At 60.3% G+C, this 14,631-nt stretch overlaps 1 protein-coding gene across 2 annotated transcripts in view; it reads left to right on the top strand.

Moving 5' to 3' along the window:
• The window catches only part of SKI (SKI proto-oncogene), a 79,425-nt gene extending 65,681 nt beyond the window's left edge, over window positions 1-13,744 (top strand). The window contains exons 2-7 of one of the 2 annotated variants that reach the window (XM_054444150.2): window positions 6,685-6,810; window positions 6,998-7,113; window positions 7,557-7,819; window positions 7,999-8,291; window positions 9,729-9,959; window positions 10,301-13,744. In XM_054444150.2, coding sequence (XP_054300125.1) covers window positions 6,685-6,810; window positions 6,998-7,113; window positions 7,557-7,819; window positions 7,999-8,291; window positions 9,729-9,959; window positions 10,301-10,489 — 1,218 coding nt within the window. In that variant the 3' untranslated portion in view covers window positions 10,490-13,744. Of the gene's footprint in view, window positions 1-6,684; window positions 6,811-6,997; window positions 7,114-7,556; window positions 7,826-7,998; window positions 8,292-9,728; window positions 9,960-10,300 lie in introns of both variants that reach the window. The other variant, XM_054444139.2, reaches the window with a different exon arrangement.
• The last annotated feature ends 887 nt before the right edge of the window (window positions 13,745-14,631 follow it).

Below are 14,631 nucleotides of genomic sequence, written 5' to 3'. Positions count from 1 at the left end.
CTCTGGGTGGTTGAGGCTGCAGCGAGCTGAGATCGTGCCACTACACTCCAGCCTGGGTGACAGAGCAAGACTCCGTCTCAAAAACAAACAAACCCAATTTTAGCCATCGTTGTGGGCGTGAGTCGACGTCTCCCTGCTAGTAACTTGTCTGGAGAAATGGCTACTCGAATTCTCTCCCATTTGGAAATTGGGTTGTGCTTTGTGTTTTCCTTGCTGACTTGCAGAGTTCTTCATGTGTTCTGAATCTGGTCCCTTAACCAGATACCGGGTTTGCACGTTTTCCCTTCCATCCTGTGGGCTGTCTTTTTGCTTTCTCGATGGTGTCCTTTGAAGCACAAAAATGTCATGATTGTTTTCTGGGAAGCCTTGTTGTTCTGTTTTCTGTCTGTTCCTTGTGCTTTGGTGTCATCGAAGCACTTCTGTGGGGGCGGGAGTCTGGACTGGGGCCGCTGCGTTCCTGCTGTGAAAACCTTCACGTACGCTCGCAGCCTCGGCTCTACAGACGGTTCAGTCCGGGAAATGGTTTCTGGGAAATGGTTTAAGGAGGCTGTGCACAGAAACAGTCTTTGCAGCCAGGGACATGAGAGCTCACTGTGCTGTTCCCACAAGGCCCGTGGCCTCTGCTGCTGAGAACTGGTCACAGGGCCCGTGGCCTCTGCGGGTGAGAATTGGCTTCCCTTGAAAATGCTGAATTGAGGTGCCAGGCACCCGCACAGGCTTTTGGTGTGGACATAGGCTGTCTTCCACTTGAAGAATGTGGCAAGATGGTCTGAAAACCACAAAGTTTGTGTTTGGAGACACAGTCTCACTGTGTTGCTCAGGCTGGAGTGTAGTGGTGGGATCATAGCTCACTGCAGCCTCGACCTTTTGAGGTCCAGCGATCCTCCCACCTCAGCCTCCCAAGGAGCTGGCATTACAGGCATTAGCCACCACGCTGGGCCCACGGCTGAAGTTTGGGTTGTATCCTTTTAAGGAATAGCAGATGGGTTTTCAGCCACACTGAAGAGAACCTCAGCGTAGCAGAGTGTTGCTGGGCCATGTGCTTCAGGAGCAGGGCCACAGGCAGGACCTCGAGTGCCCAGCCTGCTCACCACGCCGTGGGCGGCGTCTTGGGAATGTCAGAACGTCAGCACAGGCGATCTCCTCGGAACCCAGATTGTGGGTGATCCTGCCATGGCCCCAGGGCTGCACCACCATGTGGACTGTGGCTGGCAGCTTCTGGAGGCTTCTTGGTGCCCACAACATCTGCACCACTCCACAGCGTTGCCCATTGGTGGCAGCCATCCCCTCCATAGGCCCATGGCCCCTGTACAGAGATGAATTGGCACTCACGGACTCACCCTGCCAGGCAGCATCTGCGTCTGCAGGACTTCCCGGCCCTTGGCTGCACGTTTCCCTCCAGTTCCCATCATGGCAGCTGTGCCTGGTTGCGGACGCTGCATGCTGAGGAGAGGAGGCGTGGGCCCGCCTGGTGTGCATGGGCGGGTCTGAGACTGGCCACTCCCATGGCACATGCATTCCCCTGGAGGGTCCCCTTACCCCGTGGCTGCAGCCTGGCAGGAGAAGACGCTGAGGGGACGCATGGGAGGGGTTGCAGGTGGGCTGTGCTGTGCGGCAGGCCTTGGGGTGTAGCTGCAAGCTGTGGGTCCATCCCCCCGCACCAGGGTGCAGTTTTGACACCGGTGGTCACGGGCCGAGCATCCATGCAGGTGTGGAGACGGAAACCTGACCCACAGAGCTTGGTCGTGGCCCCTGGACTGACCTGTGGGATGCTCAACCGCTCTGCCACTGTGCGTTTTTCACATGTGAAGCTGGCGCCACAAAGACCTCAATGTCTGTTTCAGCTGGATACATGCGCGCCCTCGTTGGGGCTTGAGGGCACATCTGGCCGCTGGACACTGGGGTCCCGGGGTGACTGAGGCTGGTGCCCTCCTGATAGGTCGCTGGGCTGCAAGTTGAACAGAAAACTGGTTTTCTTCACTCTGCGAAGTTCCCTGTGGTTGTCCCTGTGGTTGGAGGAAGTTGTGTTGACATCATCATGGCTGCTGCTGTGCGCCTCTCCCTTGGAGCAGGTGTGGTCCCCGGCTCCTAGATCGGCCGCCCGTGCTCAGGATGGTCTGGGGTGTGGCCGTGGCCTGTCCCCGGGCCGGGCGGCTTTGTCAGCAGCTCCCTGAGGCAGCCTGAGCAGAGGTGGGACCCTGCCCGGGTCCTGTTTCCCACCTTCTATCCTTTGGCCCTAATACGGGGTCCCATTTACCAATGAGGGCAAAGAGACCAGTCTAAGGGGAGGCTGAAAACTCACAGGCAGGCCTGTCTGGCCTTGGGGTCTGGGTGCTGCTTCCAGGCAGACCACCCATCCCAGGTGAGGTGCAGACATTCAGAGATAGACGTGGCCGATCCTGGCTGCTGTATCAACGCGCCCACCAAATGGGGCCTTCGTTGATCATCGGTGAAAAGCAAGAATGTGCCTGTGGTGGGCAGGCGTGTGCCAGCTTCCAGGCCGTGGGCTCCTTGGTGCCCAGACCTCACCCTGCAGTGCCTGCCCACTACTCACTCCTGCTTCCCCGGAGTCTTGCCCTGGGGGGTCCTGGTGTGGGAGCTGCCTTCTGTTGTCGGGTGGAGCCTTGTCTGCTGGTGCCTGTGAGTCCTGGGTGGGTGGATGCTGGGTGGTCGTGGAGGTTCACAGCAGGCTCTACATGTGGTTGTTTTGTTTGGATTTGGGGTGTGAATCCTCTCAGCAAAGGCTGACTCAAACCCCGGTGTTCAGAAGGTTCGAGGCAGCGACTGTCAGCGCTGAGTGGCCAGCAGGGCGGGGATGCAGCGTTGAGCCCCATCATTCAGCTTCAGTGTGTGGAGAAGACCTGGAGCTGTGGGCAGCAGTTCAGGGACCCGAGTGACCGTCCCTGCCTCGGGAGGGCCACACGGGCAGGCGGGACAGCAGCTTGTGCCCATGTCCTCCTCGCGGGCTCTGGAAGTGAGAGGTGCTGAGGCCACGGTGGGGCAGGCGGCCGAGCTGACCACCCAGGCTCTCGGTGCCCTGGGAGGAGCTGCTGTTAGGACATGTGCAGACTCGGTTCAGCCTGTCTGGAGTGGCTCAGGTGCCTGGGGACAGAGGCCAGCTGTAACCGCTGCTGCACTCGGTCCTGGGTTCAGTGCCCTCCGCCTCTGCGGCGTCTCCCTCGGCAGCTGTCCAGGACTCCAGCCTCCCTGCCAGGGTAGGGGACATGGAGCGTCTCCTTGCTCTGGGGGGTTGAGCTCTTGTGTGTTTGGACCCTGTGGGATCTGGCAGGAGAAGCAGCCCCCGCTCATGTTGAGCCAGGGGCCTGGGGAAGGGAGATGGCAGTTCTGTGACCTCCAGACTCCTTTCCTCATCGCAGGGGATGGGCCAGCGTTTCGCTCTGAGCCCTGAGCATCTGCACGTGTCAGGCAGGAAAGGGTCCCCAAGGCCTTCTCGATGGCTTTTCTCTGTTCTTGGCACCTTACAGGCCTGATAGGCAGGGCCCCCGAGGGGGGGGTGTGCATTTGTGGAGAACGTCTTTTCTGAGACCCCCCCTGCCATGGGGAGCTGGTGGCTTGCTTGTGGCAATGTACTGTGGCTGCCCAGTCCTCAACAGGCGTCCACTGCTGTCTCCTTACCTGTTTGGGCCACTGCCTCTGCATAGGTCCTGTGGGCTTTACGCAGGGACTGTTCCGTCAGAGGGCCTAGGGTGTCCACAGTCTTGGGCCCGCTATTCCTCAGCCCTGCCCTGCCCTGGCAGGGGGGCACCTGTCCATGGGTGCAAGCTCACACTCGTTGCCCGGGTGCCTGCTGGCCGGGTAGCTTGCCTGGTCATCCTCGGGGTGTGGGGAAGGATCCCAGGAGGGGAAGTGGCCGCAGGGCAGCGCGGTGTGTCGTCTGGCCTCCGCTGTGCAAGCTGACAGTGGCCTGAAGGGCTTTGGGATGGGGTAGCCCCATTGCGCTTTGGTGTGTCAGGTCCAGAGCTGTGCTCCTGCCTCGTGGCCTGTGGGCTCCAAGGGCCGGTTTTGAAGCCCCAGGAAGGGTCACACCAGAGGCAAGCAGTTGTAGCTGCTCTTCCCAGAGTAAGACTCAGCCGTCTGTCACTGGGTGTGGTTTTGTCCCTGACCGACAGCTGACACTGTGGCCTCCAGGGGCCTTGGTAGGGCGGGTGGCATCCCAGGCCTGAAGACGGCTGTCTGCTTCTTGGGGCTTTGAGAAACCAATACTGCTCAGGTGACAGTCCCTCTGAGAGTGTCACTTCCTCCGGCTGGCCCACAGGGGTGCAGACACCTTCTGTTTTACACATTCCCCTCCGTTTCTCTGATGCTGCAGAGAGCCCGCCCTGAGAGCCGGGAGTCGCCTGATGAGGGGTCAGCCGGGGTCTTAACGGAGTCATGTCTCCGAAGGCTCGTCCTGGCTCCCTGAAGACCAGGAGCCTCCCTGGCCCCAAGGATGGCCCTGAGCCCATCTGCCTCAACCCTCCAGATCCGCAGGGTTCTCGGCCGCCCCCACTGAGTGGATTGGGTTCAGGGCCCCAGGCCTACGGTCCTCCCGCCACCTCCCCAGGGCGCCTGTTGGGGCTCCGCCAGGTAGAGCCATGTTCTCAGGCGTTGGCTCTCATGGAGGTGGCCTGAGGCATCTGACTCTTTCCCCTCAAGGAGTCTCTGAGTCTCCCGGAGTCAGCGCCGGCTGTTGTGGCTTTTCCCCGGGTGAGAACTGAGCCGAATTTCCGCGCCCGCTTCAGTGGCTGCTTAGACAGGAAGCTCCACCCAGCTGGGCGTCCTCGGCCTTCTGTGCCTCTCGGGAGGGTCCGCATGATTCCGGAAGGGGCTCTGCTGCAGCTAGGATGGCACCCGCCCCTGCTGGGCACAGGCACAGCACCCTGCGGTCAGGGCCTCCGCCAGACGTCACCAACACTCACTTCCCCTCGAAAGCCCCACATAGAGGGGGTATTTTCAGTGTCTTTTTTCCTGAACAGCTATTTTAATGTCTGAAAAAAACCATCCACAGCCGGGGCTGCCGTGAGCCTTCAGGGGCTGCCTGCTCTGCGTCCCCGGCCCTGTGTGCCCGAGCACTTATCTTTCTCCCTTGGGCCCAGGTCAGAGCCGGGCACCTGCCCCTCCCCTGGCCCCACCCTGCTTGTTCCCTGAGGGCTGCAGGGTGGGTGCACGTGCTGCAGGGGAGGCCACGGGCTTTGGCCAGATCTTCCCCCAGGGCCCTCCATCCCCATAATTGGAGCACCTTGATGGACAACCTGCCCTGCGCTCCATCTTCCCCCTAGGGAAGCAGTCCCTGCTGCCTCCAGGAGGCTGGTTCCTGATACAGCGTCTTCTCCTAGAGTCCTGGAGGTGGGAAGAGCCCCCGGCTCTGAGTGTGCTCTGTCCACTAAGGCTTCCTGGCTGAGGGCAAGGGCGGAGCCCCCACCGCCTGACTTTGCTGCCTCCGCTTGAGGTTGGCTTCGGCAGAGTGAGTGGGACCTCACCCCTGTGAAGGGGGCCCCTTGCCTTGTGTGGCCTGCTCTGCGTTGGCCTGTGGTATAGACCTGGCGCCAGCTGCCCTGGAGACTCTGTGCTGTCCTGTGGGGTCTTTGGCAGTAGAGGAATGGCCCATTTTACGGAGACTGCCCTGTGATTTTGCTTGGGAAGAGACCTTGGGTCTCAGTTGTGCCTTGCGGGCAGCACGTCTCAGGGATCTCCAGCCACAGGGCTGGGGGCGTTCACGTTTGCCTGAGGCTGGATGTACCAGCTAAGGCCCCCAGCACACAACCCGCATCACTCACTGGCTCTTGGGGGATGTGCCTGGGCACCTGACACACAACACCTGGTTCTGGGTGGGCTGGGTCCGGGCACCTTCGCCAAGCTTCCTCCAGCAGCGGGACCTGGTTCTGGGTGGGCTGGGTCTGGGCACCTTCGCTAAGCTTCCTCCAGCAGCGGGGCTGGCAAGGAGCGAGGCAAAGATGTGTGTGGTGCCATCCTGTAGCTTCCTCCAGCAGCGGGGCTGGCAGGGAGCGAGGCAAAGGTGTGTGTGGTGCCATCCTGTAGAGCCAGGCTTCTTGGGGATGGTGTCCTTCGTTTTGAAAATGTTTCCTTCCCATGGGGAGGGGGCAGCCAGAATGCCCACTCTTTAATGCACCGGTGCCAGTGGCCCACAGGGACACGGTGTCCCCTCCCCGCGAACCACCCCTGTGCCGCAGCTGCCCTTCCCAGACGCATCCGTCATGAGTGGCTCTCGTCGCGTTGTGGCTGGTTGAGTTGAGTGCTCAGCGCTGGGCACCCTCTGAGAACACACCCGGGTTCTAGGAAAGGGGTTTGGCAGAAGGACGAGGGACTCCGGGCCCGGCTGAGCTGCTGTGGAAGGGGAGAGTGGGTCTTGGTGCTCCATCCCAAACCTGCTGCAGCCATGGGTGAGGTCACCCGGAACGGCAGGACAAGTTCCGCTCCGTTCTCTCGGAGATGACTTGTCCCTCAGCACATCCTCCATGCACCTGTTGCACGTGGCCTAAGGGCCTTTATGCAAAGTGGACTTGGTCTCCTGGGGGGTGCCCTGGAATCTGCCTTCTGCGCCGCTCAGGGTTCTTCGTGGCCAGGGTGCCTGGGGCTCTGACTGCCATCTGCCGGCCACGGGGCTGGTGGAGGGACCCTGTCCCGGGAACCACAGGTGCCAACAAAACCTTTCATTGCTCGCAGGTCTCCTCTGAGCCTCCGGCCTCCATAAGACCCAAAACAGATGACACCTCTTCCCAGTCCCCCGCGCCTTCCGAAAAGGACAAGCCGTCCAGCTGGCTGCGGACCTTGGCCGGCTCTTCCAATAAGGTGCTGTGGGTCCTGTCGGGGTCCTTGGGGTGGTGTGTGGTGGGTACCGGGCCTTCTCCTTGGGCAGACTCAGCGGCTAGCAGCTCCACCTGCCCCCTACTGCGGGCTGGCACCCAGCGCAGCCTCAGGGACGTGAAGTGGCTTGTTTTTCTCCTGGTCACTCACACAGGCGACTCTTTCTCGACAGAGCCTGGGCTGTGTTCACCCTCGCCAGCGCCTCTCTGCTTTCCGACCCTGGTCCCCCGCAGTGTCAGCGAGTGAGAAAGAGCTCTCCCCACACCTCCCGGCCCTCATCCGAGACAGGTGAGTGGGCGCCGTTCACAGGTGTTTCTGATCACGGGGGAGGCCCCACGAGGGCTGTGCATGCGAACGTGCCCATGTTTCTGCAGGCTGGGTGCCCAGACCTGCCGCCTTTTGGTCAGGGCAGTCTCGGTGTTGGTTCCTTTTGCTGGCATCAGGGTGAGCACACCTAGAGCGTTCCCTGTGTTCTGGGTGGAGTCGTGGGTGGAGCCCTGTCTGTTGGGCGCAGCTTCTTGATGTGTTGGTCGGCCTGTGTCTGGCCTTCGCGAGAGACCTGGCAAGCAGAAAACGCTTACGGGTTCTTAGGAACTGAAAGCTTGACTTTAAGATTTGGAGCTGGGAAAGTCTTTCCTCTTTAACACCTTCAGAGGGGGGTGCGCGCCAGGATGGGTCAGGGTGGTGCTTGGGGACAGAGGCACCTTCCCGACACCCGCCTGCCCCTCCAGCTTCTACTCCTACAAGAGCTTTGAGACAGCCGTGGCCCCCAACGTGGCCCTCGCACCGCCGGCCCAGCAGAAGGTTGTGAGCAGCCCTCCGTGTGCCGCCGCCGTCTCCCGGGCCCCCGAGCCTCTTGCCACCTGCACCCAGCCTCGGAAGCGGAAGCTGACTGTGGACACCCCAGGAGCCCCAGAGACGCTGGCGCCCGTGGCTGCCCCAGAGGAGGACAAGGACTCGGAGGCCGAGGTGGAAGTTGAAAGCAGGGAGGAATGTACGTGTGAGTCGCTTTCTGTGCCTACTCCCTGTGGGCCGTGGGCGGTGGGGGCTGGTCGTCTGGGGGTGCGTTGGCGGCCCCACGTTTCGCAGGTTCCTCCGGGAGCGGCACGTCTCCCTGGTGTGGAGCTGCCGGGCACTTCCGTGACTTCGTTTTTGTCTCTGCTTCCTCCTCAGTCACCTCCTCCTTGTCCTCGCTCTCTTCCCCGTCCTTTACCTCATCCAGCTCCGCCAAGGACCTGGGCTCCCCGGGTGCGCGTGCCCTGCCCTCGGCCGTCCCTGATGCCGCGGCCCCCGCCGACGCCCACAGTGGGCTGGAGGCGGAGCTGGAGCACCTGCGGCAGGCACTGGAGGGCGGCCTGGACACCAAGGAAGCCAAAGAGAAGTTCCTGCATGAGGTGGTCAAGATGCGTGTGAAGCAGGAGGAGAAGCTCAGCGCAGCCCTGCAGGCCAAGCGCAGCCTCCACCAGGTGAGCAGGGCGAGTGGTGCTAGGAGGTCCAGGGCGCGGGCAGTGAGCACAGCCTGCACCAGGTGAACGGGCACAGGTGGTGCCTCCTCCCTTCCCTGGCTGCCCCATGCGCTCCTCTCTGCCTCCACCTCAGTGGGCCTGCCTGGGAGCTTGGGGGTCCGTCTCCCAAAAGCTGCAGCTCTGGGTATGGTGAGCCCCTCAGTGTCCCCAAGCCGATGGACATCCCAGGAGGCCACTACATTTGGCTTGACCACAGCTTTCCCCATCAGGATCACACACCCTGCGTGGTGGCCCCACTAAGGAAGTAGCCATGTTCCTCTGGTATAAGGAAGGCTGGGCTATTTTTAGTGGCAGAAATTGTTGGGAGCAGCTGCAGGAGACAGTTCCTTGCTCTGTGTGCTCCAGGAGTGGGTGTTCACGCGCTTCGCCAGCAAGACCTGGCGTCTGCAACACACAGGTGTCAGGGGTGTGCTTCTAACGCCTGGTGTTCCAGAAGGCGGCTCCTGCCAGGCCTCCCGAGTAGGAAGGAGAGGGCTCGGCCCGCACAGACACACACACCCCCACCTGCACACGCTGCTTCTCTGGGCTCTGCCTCATGGTTCTCACGCTGCAGCTCCTGTCTTGCGCCTCCTTTTACGTTGTTTAGGTTTCTTTCTGACATGACTGAGGGAGGTGCGGTTCACAGGCAGAGCTGCCTGGGGAGAGAGGTGTGCAGGCGGCCCGGCGTTCACCCGGCCCCGGCCTCGCTAAATTCACACCTCGGCGGCGTCTGGCAGCTTCCGTGGCGTGGGCTTTAGCACAACACAACCCCGTCGGCCCTCAGAGCTGCAGGGTTGCCGACGTGCCCCCCTGCGCGTGCCAGTCCCTCGCCCCAGCACGTCCCCCGCCACTGTTGTCCTTGATTCTGGTTGGAGGTGTGATTTCCCACATACATATTCATGTGGTGTGTTTGCAGCGTGGGGTGTGAGTCACACGGATATTTTAATGGGGAGAGTGGGGGGGCTTGCGGAGGCGCCCGGCGGATGGACGTCTCCATCTGGCTGCGTGGGGAGACCCGGGGCCCTCAGATGGTGCAATGTCTGAGGCTGCCCTCCTCACATTGATGGGAGCCAGGGCCTACTTGGCTGGCTGCCCCCAAGGGGAACGTGGCCCTAGATATCGGGGGAGGCCCCGCCACAGCCTCAAGTGTGACTGACTCAGGCTCCCAGGTTTAGCACAGCCGCCGCAGGCCTGGCAGAAACTCAGGATGTAGGTCTGAAAAGCCTTTGTGGGGTTGGGGGCACCACATGGGTTGGGCTGATGGCGCGCTGGGGGCGGGGCTCGAGGGCACATTGTCAGATAGATGACCCCACGGGGTGGGCTGAGGGCTGCTGGCCATGGTGAGGGGGGGTGCTGGGGCCGGCTGGGCAGTGACCCTGAGCCGCCTCCGGCCCCCAGGAGCTGGAGTTCCTACGCGTGGCCAAGAAGGAGAAGCTGCGGGAGGCCACGGAGGCCAAGCGTAACCTGCGGAAGGAGATCGAGCGTCTCCGCGCCGAGAACGAGAAGAAGATGAAAGAGGCCAACGAGTCACGGCTGCGCCTGAAGCGGGAGCTGGAGCAGGCGCGGCAGGCCCGGGTGTGCGACAAGGGCTGCGAGGCGGGCCGCCTGCGCGCCAAGTACTCGGCCCAGGTATGCGGGCGGGGAGACTGAGGCACGCAGCACGGTGGGCGTGGAGCCCAGACCGCGTGGGGCCGCCGTGGGCCCGGGTGGCCAGTCCTGCCCAGCCGGAAAGGCCTTGGAGCAGAATCCAGGCCCGGGACCACGTTCAGTGCGTGCCCCCCTGACGGGCACAGGGTGGGTGGTTGCTGGGCCCTGCGTCTGGTCAGCCTGTGTCCTGGCTGGTGGAGGAGGGGCCGGCACGCGGCATGGGGGAGGCACAGGAGCAGTGCAGGAGCCTCCGGTGGGGGAAGCAGCGTCGGGCCGGGGCAGGGCAGCTAGCAGGCACTGCTAACCACTCAGCCCCCTTTCAGATCGAAGACCTGCAGGTGAAGCTGCAGCACGCGGAGGCGGACCGGGAGCAGCTGCGGGCCGACCTGCTGCGGGAGCGCGAGGCCCGGGAGCACCTGGAGAAGGTGGTGAAGGAGCTGCAGGAGCAGCTGTGGCCGCGGGCCCGCCCCGAGGCTGCGGGCAGCGAGGGCGCTGCGGAGCTGGAGCCCTAGATTCCGTGCCTGCCGCCGCAGCGCCGCCGACAACGCGGGTGCAGGGGGGCGCGGCTGGGCGGTGCAGCTCTGCCCGGCTCCGCCCCTGCAGCCACACAGCACAACGTCTTACTGTGCCTATTACCAAGCGAGTGTTTGTAACCATGTAGTTTTGGAATCCACTGCAAAATTTTCTACTGGCCAAGTTCAAGTGAGCAAGCCGTGTCCCCCAACTACAGCTGGAGACCGGGCCAGCTCGGCGGCCTGCTGGTCCTCTGCTTGCTGGAACATTCTAACATTTACACTTTTGTTATAAGCTATTTAAAACCAGTAAGGAGACTTGAAATTCAGAAAATCAACACATTTTTAAATGACTAACTTTTAAAAGCCCCAACACATGACGCCATCTGAAGACCCGCAACGGAGTGGGGGTGGCGGCCGCCCCACCCTCCCCACCCGGGGAAGCCATCACAGCTCATCTGCCCGCGGCTGCGTGAGGACAGCAGGGGTTTTTCTTCAGAGTCTATTTTTTCAGCGACAAGGACCCAGGTCTTCCTGCTGCTGCCAGGGAGAGCAGGGACAGTGCCGCGTGCGAGATGAGCTCGAACACTGCCCGCCTTACTGCCGCCCACCCCGCCCGCCACGCCGCCGTCGATGCCAGCGCTGTCCCCACGGGTACCGGGAAGTGCAGAGCCGCACAGGAGCTGCCCCAGAGCTGAGGGGACGGTCTTCGGCTCCTCTGCACCCCGTGATTCTGCCCACGCTCCTCCACCACGAGGCACTGACCTGCGTCCGGTGGTGACCGTGGCTGGCGGTCACACCCTCAGCCCCTCCGGGCGCACGTGCCACCTGACCAGGCGACCCTTTTCAGTTCGGCAAACATCGCTCCCTTCATTTTGGGACTGAGGCTGCAGCATTGGAACAAAACAGCATTATTTCAATTTTTCTTTCTTTTTTTTTTGTTCGTTCATTTAAACGTATATTTAGAACTGCACTTTGTCAACAACCTTCCCTTCTCTTTCTATTCCCCAGTGAACTGAGGTTTTTACCGATTTATAGAGCAGTCAAATCCGAAGTGCTCGAGTGCTTAGAAACCCCCTCTGGTGCTTGGTTGAACAAGGGAATCACAAGAAAATGAAAATGCAAAAACTGAACTTCGGGGGTCGTTCTGTGCCTTCCAGCATCTTGTACAGCAAATCCTGACTCGTGTCTTTTTACCCCCAAGATATCTGTCTTCAGTAGCGACTGAATCTGCCACTCTCAGAATAAGTTCCTTGCATTTATTCCAAATAATCTCGTTTACTCTCACCTGTTTATGCAAATTGTATAAGGTTTCTTATGCCCAAGCTTGAAAAATGATTTCCCAGTAGACAAGAGGCGGCTACCTATCCTACAGTTACGGTATTTATTTACATAAGAAGATCTTACAGGAGTTCTTTGCTTGAATCCGTTCTAACACCCGCGGCAGCTGCACGCGCTCATGGAAGGTGGAGGTTACTCGCCCAGGTACAGACGACCTCGGGGCAGTGACGAGCAAAGACCAGAGACTGCTGAGTCCTCGCGTCTGGGTGGCAGAATTGCCTGCGAGGTTTTGCCCTTGGTTTACTGAGGGGGGTCTTGGTTGCTGCTGAAGCCCCCCACCCCTTCTAAAGTGCAATGCAAAAGGGACATCATGTATATGCAGCGTTTGTTTGGAATTTTCTTTGCTTTTGTTTTCTTTGCGGTTGTTCTGTGTGCATGGATTCCACACCTCTGCCGTAGGTAGATCCGTCAGCGGGCATTATTACCGTGTCTTGTAAAGGGTCGGTTTTGTTATGCAACACGCAGAATGCTGTTTTTAGCCTTGTTTTACCAGAGTTGTTTTTTTTTTCAGTTATTTCTTCAAGGGAAACTAAATGATTTAGTTGGAGCAAAGCTTTAAGTGTGTTGGCTTCTGTGTGGCTGTCCTGTGTCACCAGGTCAAAGATCACAGTGAGGTAGAGGCCCTGTGCCATCCCCGGGGCCGCCAGGCTTGCTCCGTTTGCTTTGAGTTTTTAGACCCCAGAGGGAGATGAACTTTTCCAAGCTGTGTCTGGGCCAGAGCCTCTCCTTGCCCTTGCTCCCTCCCGACGGTCACCGTTGGGTCCGCGCCTCCACCGCCCCATCTTGCCCCAAACGGAAAGCGCTGTATCTGCAGTGGCAGCCCTTCCCCACTTCGGCTGTGGGAGGGTCCAGCCAGTGTCACCTGGGCCCACCCTTTCCTGCAGCTGCCAGGCCCGTGCGGTCAGTGGGACCCGGACATGGGCAGGCCCTCCCTGCGCCAGCCACTGGAGCTCGGGACCCTCCCAGGCAGTTCCCGCAGCTCTTGCCTTGGCTCACCAGGGTTGTTTCCACTGTCAGGGGCCTGAGGGGGCAGCTGTGGCTGCTCTGGACTGAGGAGTCCCAGGCCCCGAGGGGTGCACGCCTGGCTCCCCTTGGCACAGGTGCAAGTCAGTTTCTTTTCAGCAGAAGGGGGAAGAGGTGTCCGCTGTGTGGGCTGCTGACTCCTCTGTGTGTGAGGCCCTTCATCTAAGTGATTGTGTATTCAGTTTAATTCTCATTATATTTCTATACTGAAAGAAGATTTTTAACGAAGGGAAAAACAACAGCAATAACATTCATATCTCTGGAGCAGCTAACTCATACACGTAATGTCTGCTTTTCGTACAGAACTAGCCAATGTAAAAACAGTTCACCTGTAAATACTTTTTCCTTTTTCACCGTTGTATTATACATGTATATGCTGGGTCCTTTTTCAGAAACTCTTTTCTTACCTGAGAGTTGTCTTGTTTTCTGGGCTGTTTTTAACTGAGGAAAAAAAAAAATGCTTTCCTGCCAGGGGGCGGGGGAGACGGAGAAACCCGTGTGCGTTTCCCATGTGACCCCCTCGTCCCTGTGGGTCCGAGCCCTGGCCCCCCCACCCCTTCCTCCCTGTGGGTCCGAGCCCCGGCCCCCCCACCCCTTCCTCCCTGTGGGTTCGAGCTCCGGCCCCCCCCACCCCGCCCTCAGCCCACCAGGGTCCAGGGAGACATTTGTTCTCGCTTTAAGTCAGGAGTCACAGATGACTTTTTTTTTTTCAATTAAGGAAAAAGCTCCATCTCTACCTTTAACATCACCCAGACCCCCTCCCCTCCCCCGTCCGTGCCCCACGCTGCTGCTAACGACAGTATGATGCTTACTCTGCTACTCGGAAACTATTTTTATGTAATTAATGTATGCTTTCTTGTTTATAAATGCCTGATTTAAAAAGAAAAGAAAGAGCTTGGCATATTTATCTATTTTGCTGTGTACCTGTTAGTCCTTCCCCGACCCCGAAACAGATGACATTGTACAATAAAGGACTTTGAGAGGACCGCGGGACAGCCGTGCGTGCACCCACCACAGCCCCTCCCCAGACCGGCCACACACGGGCGGCTGGTACCCCCTCGCTTTCAGGCCATCGTGGGTGGGGGCGCTGTCACAGGTCAGATTGTGGGCCTCGGAGTCTCCGTCGACCCCAAGGGCACATGGGGCCCAGGTGGCCGCCCTGGCACAACGGCCCTCTCACCTAGTCCCCGTCCTCTCTGAGCTGGGCAAGGCCACGGTTTCCTCTGCGATTCAGGGAGCTTGCAGTCCCTCCTTGTAGCACTGGATGTGGCTGGAGCCCTGGCTTGAGGCCACCGCGGCCTTGGCCGGGCTGGGAGGAAGCCCCACAGAGTGCAGTGCCAGGACAGAAGACGGGATGGGGCCTTCCCGGCTGGGTCTCCACGGGGGCCTGAGGCCGCACCTGCGGTTGGCCAAGGTCCAGCTCCCACACGGACAGACCTGTCCCCAAGGGGTGGATCGCCAGCTCCCTGAAGAGCTCCTGAGTTACTTGCGGGGGAGAGGGGAGGTGGTATCAGAACCCTGGACCCCAGCGAGCTGCCCTGAGGGAGACACAGAGGTCCCTTCTCCCGACCTGACCTCACAGGGGGGCCATCCCAGACCCCTGTTCTGGGGAGTGGAGGTGCCGTGCCGCACGCCAATTTCATGGAGGCACAGCCCCAGGTGGGCTCCCTGGGGTGCCAGGCCACCACCTCCCTAGGCTTACTTAGGCCGCCACATCCAGCATCTCCAGCCCATCCAGGCCCTCACAGGTCATCTAGGCTGTGGTCCAAGAAAGGCAT

The sequence above is a fragment of the Pongo pygmaeus genome, chromosome 1, assembly GCF_028885625.2.
Source record: "Pongo pygmaeus isolate AG05252 chromosome 1, NHGRI_mPonPyg2-v2.0_pri, whole genome shotgun sequence".
NCBI lineage: Eukaryota > Metazoa > Chordata > Mammalia > Primates > Hominidae > Pongo > Pongo pygmaeus.
Note: the sequence above shows the minus strand (reverse complement) of the source record. Positions and strands in the feature narration are given on the sequence as shown.